At 61.6% G+C, this 19,895-nt stretch overlaps 1 protein-coding gene and 1 non-coding gene across 3 annotated transcripts in view; one reads left to right on the forward strand and one right to left on the reverse strand.

Moving 5' to 3' along the window:
- Positions 1-437: 437 nt before the first annotated feature.
- The window catches only part of FZR1 (fizzy and cell division cycle 20 related 1), a 31,904-nt gene continuing 12,446 nt past the window's right edge, over positions 438-19,895 (reverse strand). The window contains exons 2-14 of one of the 2 annotated variants that reach the window (XM_050770468.1): positions 16,036-16,138; positions 8,971-9,096; positions 8,782-8,845; positions 8,564-8,691; positions 7,870-7,952; positions 7,200-7,383; positions 6,104-6,169; positions 5,149-5,251; positions 4,870-5,054; positions 4,320-4,553; positions 3,561-3,665; positions 2,097-2,189; positions 438-1,814 (exon numbers count right to left, since the gene is read on the reverse strand). In XM_050770468.1, coding sequence (XP_050626425.1) covers positions 1,773-1,814; positions 2,097-2,189; positions 3,561-3,665; positions 4,320-4,553; positions 4,870-5,054; positions 5,149-5,251; positions 6,104-6,169; positions 7,200-7,383; positions 7,870-7,952; positions 8,564-8,691; positions 8,782-8,845; positions 8,971-9,096; positions 16,036-16,104 — 1,482 coding nt within the window. In that variant the 5' untranslated portion in view covers positions 16,105-16,138 and the 3' untranslated portion in view covers positions 438-1,772. Of the gene's footprint in view, positions 1,815-2,087; positions 2,190-3,560; positions 3,666-4,319; positions 4,554-4,869; positions 5,055-5,148; positions 5,252-6,103; positions 6,170-7,199; positions 7,384-7,869; positions 7,953-8,563; positions 8,692-8,781; positions 8,846-8,970; positions 9,097-16,035; positions 16,139-19,895 lie in introns of both variants that reach the window. The other variant, XM_050770467.1, reaches the window with a different exon arrangement.
- Positions 17,818-17,886, forward strand: LOC126943661 (small nucleolar RNA SNORD38). Its single transcript, XR_007721801.1, has one exon. It is a non-coding gene; the product is annotated as a small nucleolar RNA SNORD38 (small nucleolar RNA).

Consider the following 19,895-nt stretch of genomic DNA (forward strand, 5'->3'; position numbering starts at 1 on the left):
CCGGCCCTGCGGCGGTTCCGGTCCCAGGAGGAGCCTCGGAGGCCCCCGTGGGCTGTGCCCTGAGCCGGCCACGCCCCGAGGCCCACAGCGACAAGGCGGCTCTTTGGCACTGCAGGGGCTGCTGTGGGCAGGGCGGGCATGGGCGAAGGCAGGGTTGGTTTTCCTATTTAAAAACCCCGAAACAGTAAGACCTTGACCACAGAAAACCCACATTGCCACGTGCACCGGCTCCCCCCGCGCGGGCGGGCGGCGAGGAGTCCACACCCGCTGGACAGAGGTGGGGAGAGTCTCTCCAGCGAATGCGGAAGATCCACCCACTTGAGACGACGGGGCTTTAAAACCAGGACCCCGTCTCCCAGGAGCAGTGGGTGGGTCCCGGCCCCTCCCCGTCTAGCCTCAAACATTTCCAGGACTGCTCAACAAAAACACAAAACAAATCCAAAGAAAAGTCACAAATACATATGTACACATGCACACCAACCCCACTGGGGACACCAGGCTATTGGGATGTGGGGAGTGGAGGTTCCCAAGCACAGCAGGGTGGCGGGTGGGACCCTCGGACTCCAGCCCGCCCCACCCTCTCCACGTCTCCACCAGTGAAATAGGAAGGGGCGGGGGGGGCAGGCAGTGCTCAGCTCAGGCCCCACTCCCCAGCCTTGCCTCCCTCCCCGCCTGCTGTGTGGCTTGGGAGCATGAGACAGAGGAACAGAGGAGCCCGGGAAGCTTCTGGAAGGACGGAGGGCGCCCACCTCCTGGACCCCTTGGGTCTCCTTGGCTTCCCCACGGCTGCTGGCGCTGGTGGACAGGACAGGCGAAGACATGGGCAGCCTGGGAGCGGGGGCCACACCGCCGCTGGCCTCCACAGGACCCAGCCACCCAGCAGGCACGGGGGACGCAAGTCTTGCGCGGGGAAGGGGGACGCTGGCCCAGTGAGGGCACGTGTTGAAGAATGCACGAAGACGTGGCATCTGTTGTGCTCCTCTCCAGCCAGGGCAGTGAGCAGGCCCGTGTTCAGTTCTCCTGGGGTGACGAGTCCAGAGCAGACGTCCTCCGGTGTGAGGGTGACGCTCAGCCAGGATGCACAGGCCCATCTGAAGCCCACTGCCTGCCAGGTGACGGCCGTGACACAGATGCTTCCAGAGAGACTGCTACTTCGAGCGGTGACAGCAGAGGTGGCTGCAAGGATGCCGTGAAGCCCAGGCGGGGACTGTCTCCTGGATCCACAGGCCAGTTCCGCCAGTGGCCCTGAGCCATCTGCCCAGGCCTACACGTCTTGGTCTGGCCTTGGGTCTGGTCTTGGGTTTGACATAGTGGGACTGCAGCCGTGAACGGGCAACCGGGGGTCTGAGGCCCCCACCCATCAGCCCTGGTATCTGGTGGTCTGTTCTGTGCAGACGTGGGCAGTTCCAGGAAGAGCCAGCGGCGCCGGTGGGCAGGTGATGAACAGATGGAGGCAGTGAGGGTCCCAGGGGGCGTCCATCGCTCTGAGTACAGACGGTCTGAGCCGGGACCGTCCAATGTGGTTCTTGCCCTTTAGGAAGGGAGACAGAGCCCCGATGCTGAGGGTCCCCGACCACGTGCCCACCCCAGATACTGGTGGACATGGTTCACAATCAGGCATTTAATGAGACTCCAGGATCCTCCAGGCCCAGCTCCCCGCCCGCCCGGCCGCCTTCCTCGGGGGACAAGCGCTGGGAAGGCAGGGTCCATGCAAGCTGAGGAGCTGGGGTCCTCCGACGATGGCTGGCGTGGTGCGGTCCTGCCCGGTAGGTTTACCGGATCCTGGTGAAGAGGTTGAGCACAGACACAGACTCCTGCAGACACATGGGGGTGGAAGACGTGCTGAGCCGCAACCCTAGGGAGGAAGCTGCCTGGAGGGAACCTGAGGCTGTGGGGCTTGGTCCTGAGGCTGGGAGGTGCCGGTCCAGCCTCGGCCTGCCACACTGCCCCTGACACATGACCCGGAATTTGACATAAGGGAAGCTCGGAGGTGGGGGAACCCAGGGGAGGGTACGCCAGAGGACACAGTGGGGATAGGGACAACCTTGGGACAGGCTGGGGCAGGGGCGAGTGGCGCTGATACCGACCCACTTTACCTTTGTCGAACGGGTTTTGCTAAAGACGTTCCAGAACCTCAGGGTCTCGTCTCCAGCACCAGTGACGATGGCCTCCCCATCAGGGGACATTGCCTGTGGACGGGAGGGAAGCACCCCATGTCACCGGGCCTCTAGGTGCCTCAGGACAGTGCTGGGGGACCGAAGGAAAGGGGAGCAAGGTGTGGGGTGGCTGGGACCCCCAAACCAGGTTGCATGGGCAGAGCTCAGACTCTGGGACCAGGAGGGAGGAGCAGGCTGGGGCCACCACAGGCAGAAACCAAGGTTGGAGTCTTTGTTTTTTTTTTTTTTTTTTGTTTTTTGTTTTTTTTTTGAGACGGAGTCTCGCTTTGTCGCCCAGGCTGGAGTGCAGTGGCCGGATCTCAGCTCACTGCCAGCTCCGCCTCCCGGGTTTACGCCATTCTCCTGCCTCAGCCTCCCGAGTAGCTGGGACTACAGGCGCCCACCACCTCGCCCGGCTAGTTTTTTGTATTTTTAGTAGAGACGGGGTTTCACCATATTAGCCAGGATGGTCTCGATCCCCTGACCTCGTGATCCGCCCGTCTCGGCCTCCCAAAGTGCTGGGATTACAGGCTTGAGCCACCGCGCCCGGCCGAGTCTTTGTTTTTTTTTAATTTTAAGACAGGGTCTGGCTCTGTCACCCAGGCTGGAGTGTGCAGTGGGGCGATCCTGGCTCACTGCAGCCTTGATCTCCTGGGCTCGGTGATCCTCCCATCTCAGCCTCCTGAGTAGCTGGGAGTACAGGTGCACACCACCACACCTGGCTCACTTAAAAAAAGGTTTTGTAGAGACGGGGTCTTGCTACGTTGCCCAGGCTGGTCTTGAACTCCTGGGCTCAAGCGATCCTCCCACCCTGGCTTCCTGAAGTGGAGGGATTATAGGCGTGAGCCATCGCACCTGGCCAAGGTTGGAGCATTTTTGCAAAAACACAAAGGACACCCCTTTGCAAGGTGGGGCCGTCCACTCTGAGTAGATGAGGGACTGTCAGATGCGCGGATGAAAGCACAAAACATGTTTTTCAGGGAAGAAATAAAACCTTGGCCAGTGAGGGCACGTAGGGTCAAGGACGCCTCCTGGCCCCCTTCCAGCGACGTGCACACAGTTACTGCGAGGACGGCCACGGGGTCATCTGAGTGGTCAGGTGTGAGGTAATTTTGGCCTTCCTCTTCACCCCTCTTTTTGGGGAAAATAAACAAATGAAGAGGCTGAGGTCCTCCAGGAGGACAGGGCCCACACCTGCAGGGCTGGGGAGTTCGGTAAAGCCCATTCCAACGCTGGCAATACAACCAGCACCAGATGCCCCGACAGCCAGCCCCGGTGCTGGGTCCCACGGGGTTTTACATCTGCACACCACCCTCCCTAAGAACACAGGACAGGTGCTCTGGGGCAGCCACGGCAGTTTGTCCAGAATCCCAGGGCACCTTGAAGTGCCTGGCGTGCACTCACCAGGTATAGCACGCGGTAGGAGTGCCCGGTCAGCTTGGCCACCTGGGTCAGGGAGGGGTACTTCCAGACAAGGATCTGGTTCTGTGAGTAGCCGTGCGTGCTCACCTGGAGGGTGGAGGGGGCGCCGCGGTCGGTGGGGGGAACGAGGCCGGGCGCTATGCCTGCTGCCTCCTATGTACCCGCCCGAGCCCGTTAGAGAGCTCGGAGCCGCCAGCCAGCCCGGGAGGAGCAGGGAATACGGGGATGTGGCTCTGCCTCCTGAGTCTGTCTGGGAGGTGTGAAGGCCACAGGTGTACCCCTCCACCCACCGCCAAAGGCTGGAGCCCAACAAGGACCCACACAGGCCCACAGCCCCTCTGCCCCGCCTGCAAGTCATCCCTGACACTCTCCTGGTGACGCATGCCCGGAGTGGCTGAAGCAGGCCAGGGTGCTCCGCAGAGCCCACTTGGTCCTGGGCCTCCCCTCTCAGCAGAAGCAGCTGTGGGAGCTCCCCGGCTCCTCACAGAGCCGCCAGGTGTGGCTGCGACGAGGGCCCAGAGGCTCCAAGTCTTGCCCCAGGTGAGGCCCTGATGGGGCCCAGGGGCCTTGCCTTCCCCCTCCACCCCCGACAACTCCCTGCCTCCCTGCCCAGCCTCCCTCCTCCATCTCCCTTCAGCGCCTCTGACCCATCTCCCCACAGGCCGCTCTCAGATGGCAGGCAAGGGGCCAGCAGGACACACATCCTGAGGCCTGGTGGGAGGCCGGGTCACCCGTGCTCACCAGCTCGTTGGCGTGCTTGGACCAGGCCAGATTGCACACTTGGGAGCCCGTGTCGATACACTGCAACGGCTGTCCCGTCAGCGTGTTCCAGAAGCGGATGCAGCGGTCGGCTGTGCCGCCCCCCGAGGCCAGCAGCCCGTGCTGATGCGGGGACCAGGCGATGGCCTTCACGGCCGCCAGGTGCTCCGTGTACTGCTGCACGGGGCTCAGGCTCGAGTGATTCCAGACCAGCAGCTGGGGGACAGGGGCTGTGAGGCCGGGGCTGTCCCAGCCCTGTGGTCCCATAGGCCGGTCCTCACAGGGGTGATAACCTGCCCTGGCACCCCACCCCATACCCCTCCTGCTGCTCCCTCAAGGACCCCTGGGGGCACACGCTCGTCACCCTGTGCCACAGGGCAGGACTGGCTAAGCAGGAAGGACAAGCCCAGGGCCCTGCTGATGGCTGTGGAGTGGGCCCCACGCCCACCCCCAGCCCAGGCTTCACCATTCCTGCCAGCATGAGGGGTGCGGCTCCTGGGGAAGGGGAAGTCCAGGCTCGGGGCAGGGGTACCTTGTTGTCGTTGCCCCCTGAGGCGAGAAGCTGGTGGTCTGTGGACCACTTGAGCCCGCACACCTCCTGCCGGTGGCCCTGCAGCCGCCGCTCTGACTGCAGGGGTGGGGTGCGGATGTCCCTCTGCAGGATCATGCGGTCGCGGCTCCCAGACGACAGCTGCTCAGCGTTCCAGGCCAGCGCCCCTGGAGGCCAGGCGGAAGTAGGGGTGAGCCTCTCCTGGCCTCGGGGAGCTGGGGACTCGGGGAGCTCACCAGCCATGGGACCCGGGCACCTCACCGACGCGTGCCGTGTGGCCCTCCAACATGGACAGCTTCTTCCCTGCGGCTGCGTCCCAGATTTGCACAAAGCCCTTGTGTGTGCCCACCGCCACCAGGTTCCCCTAGGAGCGAAGGCACGGGCAGAGCACCAGCGTCAGGTCTGGCCCGGGGACTGTGCCCGGCTTGGACTTGGTCACGCCAGGCTCTCTCCTCACCGGGGCTCTGGGATGGTCTCCCTAAAGACTCTTGAATGCATGTCTCTTTAGAAGCAGCTTAAATCCCCTCAGCACATTCTGGGGTGGCGGGCACGCCCCACGCATGCGACGCCTGGGTTTGTCAGAGTCCAGCCGAGACTCAGGATACGTGGACCTTCCCACAGGGACATGTCACACAGAGGGAAGGAGAAACTGCAGACACCGAGCTCCAGGTTCCACACATGCCCAGGAGCTGGGCAACACGTGTGGCTGTTGCAACTGACTGAGGCGCATGAAAATCTATGTGGATGGAGGGAGGGTGAGTGTACACGCTGGACACAGCGAGGGGCTACGAGCACTAGAGGCAGCCCTGGGCAGCTCTGGGCAGGGGGCACAGGCCCTCCCCGTGACATGCTTCAAAGCTGCTGCCGGGATGTTCTCATCGTAGTCTAAAATGGAACTAAAGCCCACTCCACCCTGAGTGGAAACTGGAGCTCCAGGGGAGCGAGTCCTGGGTGGGCAGGTCCCACGGAAGGAACCGGGGTATTGCTTCCCCACGGGTCCTGCCATCCTTTCTGGGGGCCTGATGGGTGCCTGCTCATCCCTGTTACTCCCTCCACCAGGACCACACCAAGGCCGGGGACAGTGGGGGACACAGACCTATGCTTGGACACAGGCGACCTCAGGCCACGCACTAGCCCCTGTGGGTCTTCAAGGCCCCCAACATGGTCAAGGGCCCCATCAGATCTCCCAGGTGGGGGCCAAGCCCTCTGCACTCACCCGCTCAGACCAGCCCACGGAGGTCACTGAGTCCCCTTCCACCGAGAGGTCACAGAGCCGCGTCACCTGGAGGCAGAGGTCAGTGTGAGCTTTATCGCTGGTCTCGAAGCCCCAGTCTATCCATGTGTACATTCACCCCTCCACTGTCTCACCCACCCACTCTCATCCACTCTCCCGTCCACTCTCATCCACTCACCCATCCACTCCCTCAACTACTCCCATCCACTCTCCCGTCCACTCTCCCATCTACTCTCCCATCCACTCACCCGTCCGTTCACCCGTCCACTCTCTCATCCACTCTCCCATCCACTCTCCCACCCACTCTCCCGTCCACTCACCCGTCCACTCACCCGTCCATTCTCCCAACTCACTCACCCGTCCACTCTCCCACTCTCCCGTCCACTCTCCCACTCACTCACCTGTCCACTCACCTGTCCACTCTCTCATCCACTCTCCCATCCACTCTCCCACCCACTCACCCACCCACTCTCCCATCCACTCTCCTGTCCACTCATTCACTCTCTCATCACTCCAGGCCCGTGGGGTCTCTGGGTTGGTCACTGCTGGGACCTGGCAGGCTCAAGCGGGATGTGGACAAAAGACACAGACGCAGGGGACACAGGCCTGCATGGGACGAGCGGATGATGGGAGGAAGCGCCAACCCTCGCTCTCCCGAGACTACTCGCATGGCGTTATCCCTGAAACCCCCACCCCAGCAGTATCTGCTGCTGCCCTGCACCAGCAACCCAGGCTTCCTGCAGGGACCAGCAGGCCCCGTGCGTCCAGAGGCCACTCCAGGACAGTGACTACTCGGTGGTTATGGTGGCCCCTGGGCTCAGCCAGGCTGGGACACCTGTCTCTTCTCTATGGAGCTGAACAGACTGTGGTTCCAGTGGGCACCCCATGCTGCTGTAGATGCCACTGCTGGCGGGGAGGGCCATGGCTGGGGGGCCTGGGGGCCTGGGAGGCCCTGGCTAGGAGGGCCATGGCAGGCGCCTGGCTCGTACTGATGCTCCCCGGATCCCGGTGGGTACACTGAGGTCTGCTGGGAGCTGGGGAGGCCCTCGTGCACAGGCACACCCCACGCGGCACCCACCTGGCTGGTGCAGGCGCTCCACAGGTACACGCAGGTGCCCAGCCCCACGCTGAGCACATTGAGGGACGACCAGTCCACCAGATTGAGGTAGAAGTCGTCCTGCAGCTCGGGCGCATCCAGCACCTTGAAGGGGATCTTGGAGATCTTGCGGGTGGGTTTCCGTGGGGACCGGAGCAGCTTCTGGCTGCAGAGACGTCCGCGTGGCGTGCGTCAGCCACTGCACTTAGGTAACTTCTTGCAAACGCATGGGAAGTACCTCCTCCCCCGCCAGTCCCAGGAGCCCAGTCCGGCCCCTCCGATCACCACCACCACCACGTGATCCTAACCTGGGGACGGCCCCACAGCCCTTCACCCTCAGGTGTCTGGCTGCTCTGGGCTCCCTTCCACAGCTGTGCTGGCTCTGCTGCCCACACCTCCTCCAGGCAGCCCTTCCTGACTACACTGCCCCCTGTCTGAGGCCAACACTGCCAGGCCATGGTGTGCCCTCAGTGAGGGGGTCTCTGGGCCACTCTAGGCCTGGTGTACACTTCTATTACTGACCATGGCCTCATGGGGGGCTGGGCCCCCTCCACTCTAAGGACTCTGGGGGAGGACACCTCACAGCTCCAGGCCACTATGCCCTGGGAAGCCCCCTTCAGCCTCACCCACCAGGACCCACAGGGACACCCACCTCTTGTTGCTGACGGGAGACAAGGAGTAGGGAGACACGTCATTGCCATCATCGGGGCTGGAGCGCTTGGTGCTGAGGGAATACTGCAGAGTGGGGGACACGCCAGCTGAGCAGACGCCCAGGCCGTAGGACCCTCAGAGCTGGACCCCAGCAGCCCACACTCCTGGTACAGCTCGTAGCCCTAAGGCAGGCGCTAAGACCCTGTGCAGAGCAGCTGTGAACAGGAAGACGCCTTCCCGGCAGGGACTGTGGACCCCCACCCCTTCCGCCCTCTCTCAGGGAACCAAGCCAGGCTCTGTGTGATTCTGCCTTTGGGCTCCCAGATCATGTGGACAGAGTGCAGCCCTGTGGGAGTACCCAGTGCTGCCTCCTGCGGGCAAGACCCCACTGTCTTGGGTATTCGGGACCCCAGGTAGCATTGGTGTGGGGAGAAAAAGCCCAAGAGGCTGAGCCTGGATTCCTCCTGCACCCCCACTTCCCAGCTTACCTGCTGGGTCTCCAGCCTCAGATCCCAGAGGACCAGGGCCCTTGGCCTGGCTAAGGAGCAGGAGCAGGGTCAGGGTGGGAGGGTGGGAAGCTGGGCCGTGGCCGGGCCCAAGAAACAGGCTCGGGGAGGCAGAGCTGGTGCCCGGGAGGTGGGGGCTGGGGAAGCTGTTACTGGGAACCAGTTCCTGGGGGGGTACCACAGGCTCACCGTGAACAGACCCTTCTTCTCAGGTGTGGAGGGCTGTAGCCTGCGATCCTCGGTCTGCGGGTCCTGCACCTTCTCGATGCCAGCACCCAGCAGCTCATTCTTGAGCAGGGCAGAGTAGGCCAGGCCATCTGCGGGCACCAAGCACAGTGCGGTGAGGTGGGGCAGGGCAGGGCAGGGCAGGGTGGGGGCCTGCAGGGCGGATGGGCTGGGACCCTAACCTTTGCCGTTGTCTGAGGTGGCGTCCTTGGCTTTCCGGTTCTGACTGGGAGACTTCTCATTCTCCTGCAGGGAGGAGAGCAGAGAGGGAGGGGTTGAGGTGCCTGCTTGTTCCTGGCTCTAGAGCAAGGAGGCTAGGAGGGGCCCTGGGCCTCCCGGGGGTCCCATCTCCTGCCCGGCCAGCCCCTCACGTTGATCCTGTGGAAGTTCACGCTCCAGTTCGCTCCAGCTCTAGAAGGGATGAAGCGGTCTCCGTGCTTGCTGGGCGAGGACACGGGGGAGCTGGCAGGCGTCAGGGTCCGCCGCATCTCCGTGACCTGAAGGGCATCAGCAGAGGGCCTGTTCTCAGCACTGAGAGCCCCTGCCGCTGAGCAAAGAGGGCTTTGATCTTGCAAACCCAAGTGGAGGCACACAGTCACTCTTGGTCAGGGATTTATGTGCCAGAAGCCTCCGGGAGGTGCCAGGCCCACGGGCAGGCTCGGCCTCCCAACGCTGCCAGGCAGGAGGGTGGAGAGGGCAGGGCCATGAGACAGGATGGAACGGCAGGAATGGGGGCCATGGCAGAGGGGACAGAGCCAGGGAGCACAAGACCCTGACTGCCCTCCCAGCGCTGCGCGGATGCCACGCATTCACTGTTTCTTGACGGCACAAGACATAGAACAGCTGTGCCCAGAACCACCTGGGAGTGTGGTCCCCTCATCCCCATTTCCTGCCAACCACAACACCCGTCTAACCCTCCAACCCCATCTGACTGCCCCCGCGCCACCCACAACACCGGTCTAACCCTTCAACCCCATCTGACTGTCCCCGCGCCACACATAACACCCGTCTAACCCTCCAACCCCATCTGACTGTCCCCGCGCCACACAACACCTGTCTAACTGTACAACACCATCTGACTGTCCCCGTGCCATCACCCACAACATCCGTCTAACCCTCCAACACCATCTGACTGTCCCCGTGCCATCACCCACAACACCCGTCTAACCCTCCAACCCCATCTGACTGTCCCCGTGCCATCACCCACAACACCCGTCTAACCCTCCAACCCCATCTGACTGTCCCCGTGCCATCACCCACAACACCCGTCTAACCCTCCAACCCCATCTGACTGTCCCCGTGCCATCACCCACAACACCCGTCTAACCCTCCAACCCCATCTGACTGTCCCCGTGCCACACAACACCCACCTAACCCTCCAACCCCATCTGACTGCCCCCGCGCCACACACAACACCCGTCTAACCCTCCAACCCCATCTGACTGTCCCCGTGCCATCACCACACAACACCCGTCTAACCCTCCAACCCCATCTGACTGTCCCCCGTGCCACACAACACCCACCTAACCCTCCAACCCCATCTGACTGCCCCCCTGCGCCACACACAACACCCGTCTAACCCTCCAACCCCATCTGACTGTCCCCGCGCCACACACAACACCCGTCTAACCCTCCAACCCCATCTGACTGTCCCCGCGCCACCCACAACACCCGTCTAACCCTCCAACCCCATCTGACTGTCCCCGCGCCACCCACAACACCCGTCTAACCCTCCAACCCCATCTGACTGTCCCCGCGCCACCCACAACACACCCGTCTAACCCTCCAACCCCATCTGACTGTCCCCGCGCCACACACAACACCCGTCTAACTCTCCAACCCCATCTGACTGTCCCCGTGCCATCACCCACAATACCCGTCTAACCCTCCAACCCCATCTGACTGTCCCCGTGCCATCACCCACAACACCCGTCTAACCCTCCAACCCCATCTGACTGTCCCCGTGCCATCACCCACAACACCCGTCTAACCCTCTAACCCCATCTGACTGTCCCCGCGCCATCCACAACACCCGTCTAACCCTCCAACCCCATCTGACTGTCCCCGCGCCACCCACGACACCCGTCTAACCCTCCAACCCCATCTGACTGTCCCCGCGCCATCCACAACACCCGTCTAACCCTCCAACCCCATCTGACTGTCCCCGCGCCACCCACAACACCCGTCTAACTCTCCAACCCCATCTGACTGCCCCTGCACCACCCACAATACCCATCTAACCCTCCAACCCCATCTGACTGTCCCCGTGCCATCACCCACAACACCCGTCTAACCCTTCAACCCCATCTGACTGTCCCCGTGCCATCACCCACAACACCCGTCTAACCCTCCAACCCCATCTGACGGTCCCCGTGCCACACACAACACCCGTCTAACCCTCCAATCCCATCTGAGTGTTCTCGTGCCACACAACACCCACCTAACCCTCCAACCCCATCTGACTGCCCCCGCGCCACACACAACACCCGTCTAACCCTCCAACCCCATCTGACTGCCCCCGCGCCACCCACAACACCCGTCTAACCCTCCAACCCCATCTGACTGTCCCCGCGCCACCCACAACACCCGTCTAACCCTCCATCTGACTGTCCCCGTGCCACACACAACACCCGTCTAACTCTCCAACCCCATCTGACTGTCCCCGTGCCATCACCCACAACACCTGTCTAACCCTCCAACCCCATCTGACTGTCCCCGCGCCACACACAACACCCATCTAACCCTCCAACCCCATCTGACTGTCCCCGTGCCATCACCCACAACACCGGTCTAACCCTTCAACCCCATCTGACTGTCCCCGTGCCATCACCCACAACACCCGTCTAACCCTCTAACCCCATCTGACTGTCCCCGTGCCATCACCCACAACACCCATCTAACCCTCTAACCCCATCTGACTGTCCCCGTGCCATCACCCACAACACCGGTCTAACCCTTCAACCCCATCTGACTGTCCCCCGTGCCATCACCCCACAACACCCTCTAACCCTCTAACCCCATCTGACTGTCCCCGTGCCATCACCCACAACACCGGTCTAACCCTTCAACCCCATCTGACTGTCCCCGTGCCATCACCCACAACACCCGTCTAACCCTCTAACCCCATCTGACTGTCCCCATGCCATCCACAACACCCGTCTAACCCTCTAACCCCATCTGACTGTCCCCGTGCCATCCACGACACCCGTCTAAATCTCCAACCCCATCTGACTGTCCCCGTGCCATCACCCACAACACCCGTCTAACCCTCCAACCCTATCTGACTGTCCCCGTGCCATCACCCACAACACCCGTCTAACCCTCCAACCCCATCTGACTGCCCCCGCGCCACCCACAACACCCGTGTAACCCTCTAACCCCATCTGACTGTCCCCGTGCCATCACCCACAACACCCGTCTAACCCTCCAACCCCATCTGACTGTCCCTGTGCCACCCACAACACCCGTCTAACCCTCCAACCTCATCTGAGTGTCCCCATGCCACACAACACCCATCTAACCCTCCAACCCCATCTGACTGCCCCCGCGCCACCCACAACACCCGTCTAACCCTCCAACCCCATCTGACTGTCCCCGCGCCACCCACAACACCCGTCTAACCCTCCAACCCCATCTGACTGTCCCCGCGCCATCCACAACACCCGTCTAACCCTCCAACCCCATCTGACTGTCCCCGCGCCACACACAACACCCGTCTAACCCTCCAACTCCATCTGACTGTCCCCGCGCCATCACCCACAACACCCGTCTAACCCTCCAACCCCATCTGACTGTCCCCGTGCCATCACCCACAACACCCGTCTAACCCTCCAACCCCATCTGACTGTCCCTGTGCCACCCACAACACCCGTCTAACCCTCCAACCCCATCTGACTGTCCCCGTGCCACCCACAACACCCGTCTAACCCTCCAACCTCATCAGAGTGTCCCCATGCCACACAACACCCATCTAACCCTCCAACCCCATCTGACTGCCCCCCCCCCGCGCCACCCACAACACCCGTCTAACCTTCCAACCCCATCTGACTGTCCCCGCGCCACCCACAACACCCATCTAACCCTCCAACCCCATCTGACTGTCCCCGCGCCATCCACAACACCCGTCTAACCCTCCAACCCCATCTGACTGTCCCCGCGCCACACACAACACCCGTCTAACCCTCCAACTCCATCTGACTGTCCCCGCGCCCGCCACACACAACACCCGTCTAACCCTCCAACCCCATCTGACTGTCCCCGTGCCATCACCCACAACACCCGTCTAACCCTCCAACCCCATCTGACTGTCCCCGTGCCATCACCCACAACACCCGTCTAACCCTCCAACCCCATCTGACTGTCCCCGTGCCATCACCCACAACACCCGTCTAACCCTCCAACCCCATCTGACTGTCCCCGTGCCATCACCCACAACACCCGTCTAACCCTCCAACCCCATCTGACTGTCCCCGTGCCATCACCCACAACACCCGTCTAACCCTCCAACCCCATCTGACTGTCCCCGTGCCATCACCCACAACACCCGTCTAACCCTCCAACCCCATCTGACTGTCCCCGTGCCATCACCCACAACACCCGTCTAACCCTCCAACCCCATCTGACTGTCCCCGTGCCATCACCCACAACACCCGTCTAACCCTCCAACCCCATCTGACTGTCCCCGTGCCATCACCCACAACACCCGTCTAACCCTCCAACCCCATCTGACTGTCCCCGTGCCATCACCCACAACACCCGTCTAACCCTCCAACCCCATCTGACTGCCCCCGTGCCATCCACAACACCCGTCTAACCCTCCAACCCCATCTGACTGTCCCCGTGCCATCCACAACACCCGTCTAACCCTCTAACCCCATCTGACTGTCCCCGTGCCATCCCACAACACCGGTCTAACCCTCCAACCCCATCTGACTGCCCCCGTGCCATCCACGACACCCGTCTAACCCTCTAACCCCATCTGACTGCCCCCGTGCCATCCACAACACCCGTCTAACCCTCTAACCCCATCTGACTGTCCCCGTGCCATCCACGACACCCGTCTAGCCCTCTAACCCCATCTGACTGTCCCCGTGCCATCCACGACACCCGTCTAAACCTCTAACCCCATCTGACTGCCCCCGTGCCATCCACGACACCCGTGTAACCCTCTAACCCCATCTGACTGTCCCCGTGCCATCCACGACACCCGTCTAACCCTCTAACCCCATCTGACTGTCCCCGTGCCATCCACGACACCCGTCTAACCCTCTAACCCCATCTGACTGTCCCCGTGCCATCCACGACACCCGTCTAACCCTCTAACCCCATCTGACTGTCCCCGTGCCATCCACGACACCCGTCTAACCCTCTAACCCCATCTGACTGTCCCCGTGCCATCCACGACACCCGTCTAACCCTCTAACCCCATCTGACTGTCCCCGCGACATCCTTTTTCTATGAGGAGTCTGTTATGAGCTGACCAGTGTCCCAAAGAGGATAGTGTGAAATCCTGAGCCCTGCTACCTGGGAATGGGACTCTGTGTGGACACGAGTTTCTTGCAGAGGTGATTACACCCAAGAGAAAGCCATTAGGATGGGCCTGATTTGAGGACAAGCGTCCTCAGAGAAAGAAGGAAACACGGACACAAAGACACAGGGAGACGGTTCCGGGTCGGACGCAGGGGCCAGAGCGATGTGGCACAGCCACGGATAGCAGGAGCCCCCAGAAGCTGGGAGAGGTGGGAAAGGTCCTCCCCTGGAGCCTTGAGAAGAAATGTGGCCCTGCCCACACCATGACCCCCGACTCCCGCTCCGCAGGACTGGGAGAGGTTCTGCGAGTGCTGTGTAGGCCCCGTCTGCGGCCTCTCTGGTGGAGCCCCAGGAAACACAGGCTTATGTAGGATAAAGTTCCGTCTGTTGTCACATCTCCCTGCCCCCAGCCTGTGATGCTGTCATGGCCCTGACACTTTGAAGGGTTCCAGGGCTGTCTCTCCACAGCCTGGTACTCCGTCTGGGTCGGAAGGTGGTTCTGTGTCATAAAGTCCAGGCTGTGCTGGGTGACTGCAGGGCGGGCCGGGTGTGTGGGGAGCTCTCCCACACTGCAAATGCCCGCTCCTCACCCATCTCCCATTCACACCCTGGCCTGGCTGCATCCGTGAAACTTGAAGTGCACTGGGTGGAGGGTGCTGGGTCCTCGCACTGAGCCCCACCCTCCCATGCACTGCTGGGCCTGCAGGCACACAGGGCGCTCAGGCTCCCGCTGTGCTCCGGGCAGTCCCGAGAACGCTCTGGAGGTCGAGGGCCAGCACTAGGGCTGCTCGGCACTGTGGTGCCCAGACCCTCTCTGTGCACACAGATACCCGTGTATTCAGACCCTGTCTGTGCACACAGATACCCGTGTATTCGTGCCTCTCTCTCTGAAATCCCTGAGGTTGCAAAGACCCCTCTAATTCTGTGCCACTTTTTTTCTGCAGTGGCCCTGTCCCTTCACCAACGGGGACCCTGCCACACCACGCAGGATCCCGGATCCGCCTCCCTGACTCTGCCCTGCGGGGACCGCGCTGCACGGGGCGAAGGCGGCTGTGGTGGGCTCCCGCAGGTCCTGGGACCCAGGCTTTGGGGTCTGAAGCTGAACTAAGCCTTGAAGGTGAGCCTGCCCCAGGCCCACCCAATGCCTGGGCACAGAGGGTGCCGGTGCTGAGGGAGCCGCAACAGGGCAGCCCCTCCCCAGAGGCCCATGCCCCTCAGACTCATCTGTGCAGGTCAGCAGCCCATGGGGGAGGGACTCGGGACGACGGCAACTTAGTCTTTGAGAATGATGGCTTAGGCGTCTGTCACGGGGAGGGGCTGGTGGCCGTCCAGGCTAAGCCTCGTGCTATTCTGACCCAGGCTTCGTGTTGTATAGACGGCAACGGCAATCTGGCCCCTCAGCCCCCGGCAGGAGTCGCGTGGGGAGGCAGATGAGGGATGTGGCTGTCATACAGCAGGCGCCAGCCCTGAGTGCCAGCCCTGAGACCCTGTGTGGCCAGTGGAGTGCCCGGAGCGCAGGGCAAGACAAACATAGCTGGGCTGGGGAGGAGGGATGGAGCACAAGGAAGGACAAAGCCAGGTCCCCCAAATCCCACAGGGTTCCAGATGCACCTGGGGCTAGGAGACAGGAACAGGTGTCCCCAAAGGCTCTGCAGGCCACCCCAGCTCCACTACTCCGGGCCTTTAGCCTCCTCGTCCATCTAAGCCCCGCTGGGCTCTGACTACGGCCCTGGGGGTGGCAGCAACCCCGACAGCCCAGGAGGCAGAGGCCCCGTGTGACCTGAGGGACTGGGACCTGAGTGGTTCGTGGGGCTCTAGCAACAGCGGGAGCGCCCGAGGCTGCTGGCCAGGGCAGAGGCAGCTGGGGGAGGGGGAGCCACAGTGGTGGGCGGGGAAGGGGCACTCACGCGTGGCATCGTGTTCTCATTCTGGATGACGATCTGGCGGAGCAGGCGCCGCTCATAGTCCTGATCCATGGCGAGGCAGGGCTCGGCCTGCGGCAAGGTTAGCCTGTGGCAGGAAGGGCAGAAGTCAGTGGGGCAGGGCCAGTCGCCCGGGGACCACGGGCTCACCTGCACCTCCAGGCCCTGGGAGCCAGAGTGACTGTGGGCTCCTCCTGCCTCCTCTGTGGGGACCTCCTGCCAGCCCCAGCCTCATTCTGGGTGAGGCTCCCCTAACCCTGGTCTCAGTTGCTGCTGACAGACCCTCCCAGCCAGTACATCCCACACCCTGTCCTCCTGCCCGGGAAAGGGGCTTTCTGCCCTGGAGGCCCCGGTAGGGAGGCGGGGGCTCGGAAGAATCCTGGAGGTCCCGGCAAGGACTCTTCCCTGAGCGTGGGCAGCCTCCATGTCTCGAGGCGCCACGGGGACCCACGTGCGTGTACGTGTGCAAGGGGGTTTGATAAACCACACCAGCTTTAAGGCAGTGTGCAAGAGCTGGCCATGCACAGACCCCGAGTCAGCCATGTGGGTCCAGGCCCAGGTAGACCAGGCCACGGCTCCGGGGACATCAGCCTCCTGTGGACAAGCCACATCCGCATTCACCTACAACCAAGGTAACATCCAGGGGCCCACGCAGAGCCCACAAGGGACCAGGCTCAGCCAAACCAGGAAGGCCCCTCTAAGAGGGCGGCGTTTATGTTGAGGCGTGAAGAAAAGTGGCAGTGAGGAGACCAGCAAAGAACGTTTCAGAGAGAGATGCACAGCCCGAGGCAGGAAGGGGGTTTGCACGAGAACAAAGTGAAGGTCCGTGTAGGCAGTGGAGATAGAAGGTAGCCTAGAAACAACGCTCTTTCCACCAGGGCCAGCAAACCACAGCCCGAGGCCACGTGCAGGCTGCTGGTCTGTAAATACAGTGGTTCTTTTTGTAGACAGGGTCTCCATCTGTTGCCCAGGGGGCACAATCACGGATCACTGCAGCCTCCACCTCCTGGGCTCAAGTGTGGTGGTACGCACCTGTGGTCCCAGCTACTTGGGAGGCTGAGGCTGGAGGATCGCCTGAGGCTGGGAATTTCAGACTGCAGTAAGCTGTGATCATGCCACCGCACTCCAGCCTGGGCGACAGAGCAAGACTCTGTCTCAAAAAAAAAAAAAAAAAAAAAAAAAAAAAAAAAAAAAAAAAAAAAAAGAAAAGTGAAAAAATTTACTGAAAGTTTACCATCTTGACCACGTTTAAGTGTGCAGTTCCGGCCGGGCGCGGCGGCTCACGTCTGTAATCCCAACAGTTCGGGAGGCCGAGGCGAGTGGATCACGAGGTCAGGAATTTGAGACCAGCCTGGCCAACGTTGTGAAACCCCGTCTCTACTAAAAATACAAAAATTAGCTGGGTATGATGGCGCATGCCTTTAATCCCAGCTACTCGGGAGGCTGAGGCAGGAGGATCGCTTGAACCCGGGAGGAGGAGCTTGCAGTGAGCCGAGACTGTGCCACTGCACTCCTGCCTGGGTGACAGAGCAGGCCTGCATCTCAAAAAAACAAAAACAAAAACAAAAAAAAACAAAAAAAGGACAGTTCAGTGGCATTAATCACATTCCCGTGGTTGTGCAGCCACCACCACCGTCATCCCTAGAACTTTCTCATCTTCCTAAACTGAAACTCTTTCCCCGTGGAACACTCACTCCCCATCCCTCTCCCCAGTCCCTAGTGACTTCTTTGGCAGGTAAGTTCCTCAACCATTAAACACAGAGACTCTGTCAGTGATGAAAGCTGTGTCCCATTCTGCTACTGACGTTAAGTGATAATAAAGTTGTGTCTAAGGAAGAGAAACCCACAGTTACCATGGGACCCAGCACTTCCTGGATACATACCCAGGAGAACGGGGAAGGCACAGGAACTGGTACACAAATGCTCACAGACGCACAATTCGTAACAGCCAAAATACGGCAAAATCCTACATACGCATCAACAAGTGAGGGACGAACCAGCGCGGCCCTCCACACGCCGGAACACAACCCAGCCATGAAAGGAGCAAGGCTCTGACCCAGGCCACAGCGTGGACACGCCCTGGGGACGTTGCACCCTTTTAGAGACACCAGACACAAAAGACCTGGGAGGGCCCTGGAGGAGGCCGACTCACAGAGACCAGGAGGGCCGAGGCGACACCTGCTTTTTTAGGAAACAGACACCGGAGGCGGGCACTAGCTTGCGTCATTAGGTAGGGACAGATCCATGCGGGTTTGGTGCTGCTCCTGTCATCCTGAGCACCACTCTGTCCTGAGATACTGAGGTGGTCGGCCTGATTGCCACCTCCACAGCCCCAGGAGGCCTCTGACGAGCTCCCGGCCTGGGGCTGGAGATAGGATCAACCGCAGGGCTGTTTCTTCTGCAAGAGCCCGCAGGCAGCGTTGCCTGGGCCTGCAGTCACGGGACACATGGGGTCCCTGGCTCGGCCACATGGGGCCAGTCAGGCTCTGAGGGACAGGAGCGTGCAGCCCACAGCCCTGTGTTAGTGGGTTTTCATGGCTTATCTCATGTCCCCTCTGCAAGGCCTCATGGACGGGGTGCCAGCGCCTGCCGCCTGTGCAGATGAGGACAGGAAGGCAGAGTGCAGAGCAGCAATGCCCACGGCCACATAGAAAGCTCAGGGCTCTCTACGTGGCTCAGCCCAACGCACGGGGTGGTCCACGCGGCTACAGAGCAGTGGCCAGCAGCTCTCCCTCCTTCCAGCCTGCCCCCACGCCCCCGCCGGCGCCAGATCACGTCACCAGCCTCCTCCCCACCCCCTTCTCCCTCACCCAGACTGGTCTCTCCCAACCCACATTCCCCACTGGTTCTCCACAGGGCACAGCCGCCTCCCGCAGCCCCAAAGGCCCACGTGTCCCCACCACACCCGACCACTCCTGGGCCAGCACTGGCCATTCCAGGACGAGGAGAGGCCTAAGCATCTGTCCCCAGTGAAGACAGCCTCTGGGGGACAATTTCCTGAGCCTGGAGCCAGAGGGGCTATAGAGACCTGAGCCCCAGGAGAGCGGTGGGTGTGGGACCCCGGAACTGACTCACATATGAACAGGGAATCTACGCAGATCCTGAGCCCCAGTGGGTGTGGGCGCCCCAGGACCGATTCGCAGATGAAGGGGGATCTACACAGATCCTCCAGCACTTACAGAAAGGAAACCGCGGAGCAGAGGCCACTTTCAAAGGCAGTACTGTGCCATGAAAACCCCACTCTGGGGCAGGGGCTCGTCGGGGGGGTCTCCATCGGAAGCGCAGTGCTACGTCCAGGCCGTGCAGAGGTGGTGCGTGCAGCCACAGAGGACTTCAGTCGTGGCCGGGGAGGACAGCTGGAAACATCTGCTTCACAGGCAGCAGCGCCCAGACAGTAGCCTGCACCCCTTGGCACACCAAAAACCAGGCAGGACCTGAACACTGAGCCTCAGTGCGGGGGTGAGGGCTGCTGCTGCTCAGACTCCAGGAATCCCAGAGCCAAGAGGCGAGGAACTTGTTCAAGTCTAGCAAATCCGAGGCCAGAGAGAGGCCAGCCCTCCGTCCTCCTCGGGGTAGATCAGCCACCACCATCGGCTCCATGCAGGTCGCCCAGCACTGACGGCTTCACAGGCCCCATGCAGCCAGCAGGCGACTCACCGCGTAGACCCGGCTGCCGCAGGGCAGAGACGATCCGGACTGCCCAGGGGCGTAGGGTCCTGACCCCAGGACCTGTGCTTAGGCCACCTTGCAGAGCAGCAGGGACTCTGCAGGTGCGACTGAACGTTTCAGAGGGTGGCAGGTGTGGATGGGGCTTCCCGAGACACTTATGCTCCCCACGGTCCTGG

Source organism: Macaca thibetana, chromosome 19 (assembly GCF_024542745.1).
Source record: "Macaca thibetana thibetana isolate TM-01 chromosome 19, ASM2454274v1, whole genome shotgun sequence".
Classification (NCBI taxonomy): Eukaryota; Metazoa; Chordata; class Mammalia; order Primates; family Cercopithecidae; genus Macaca; species Macaca thibetana.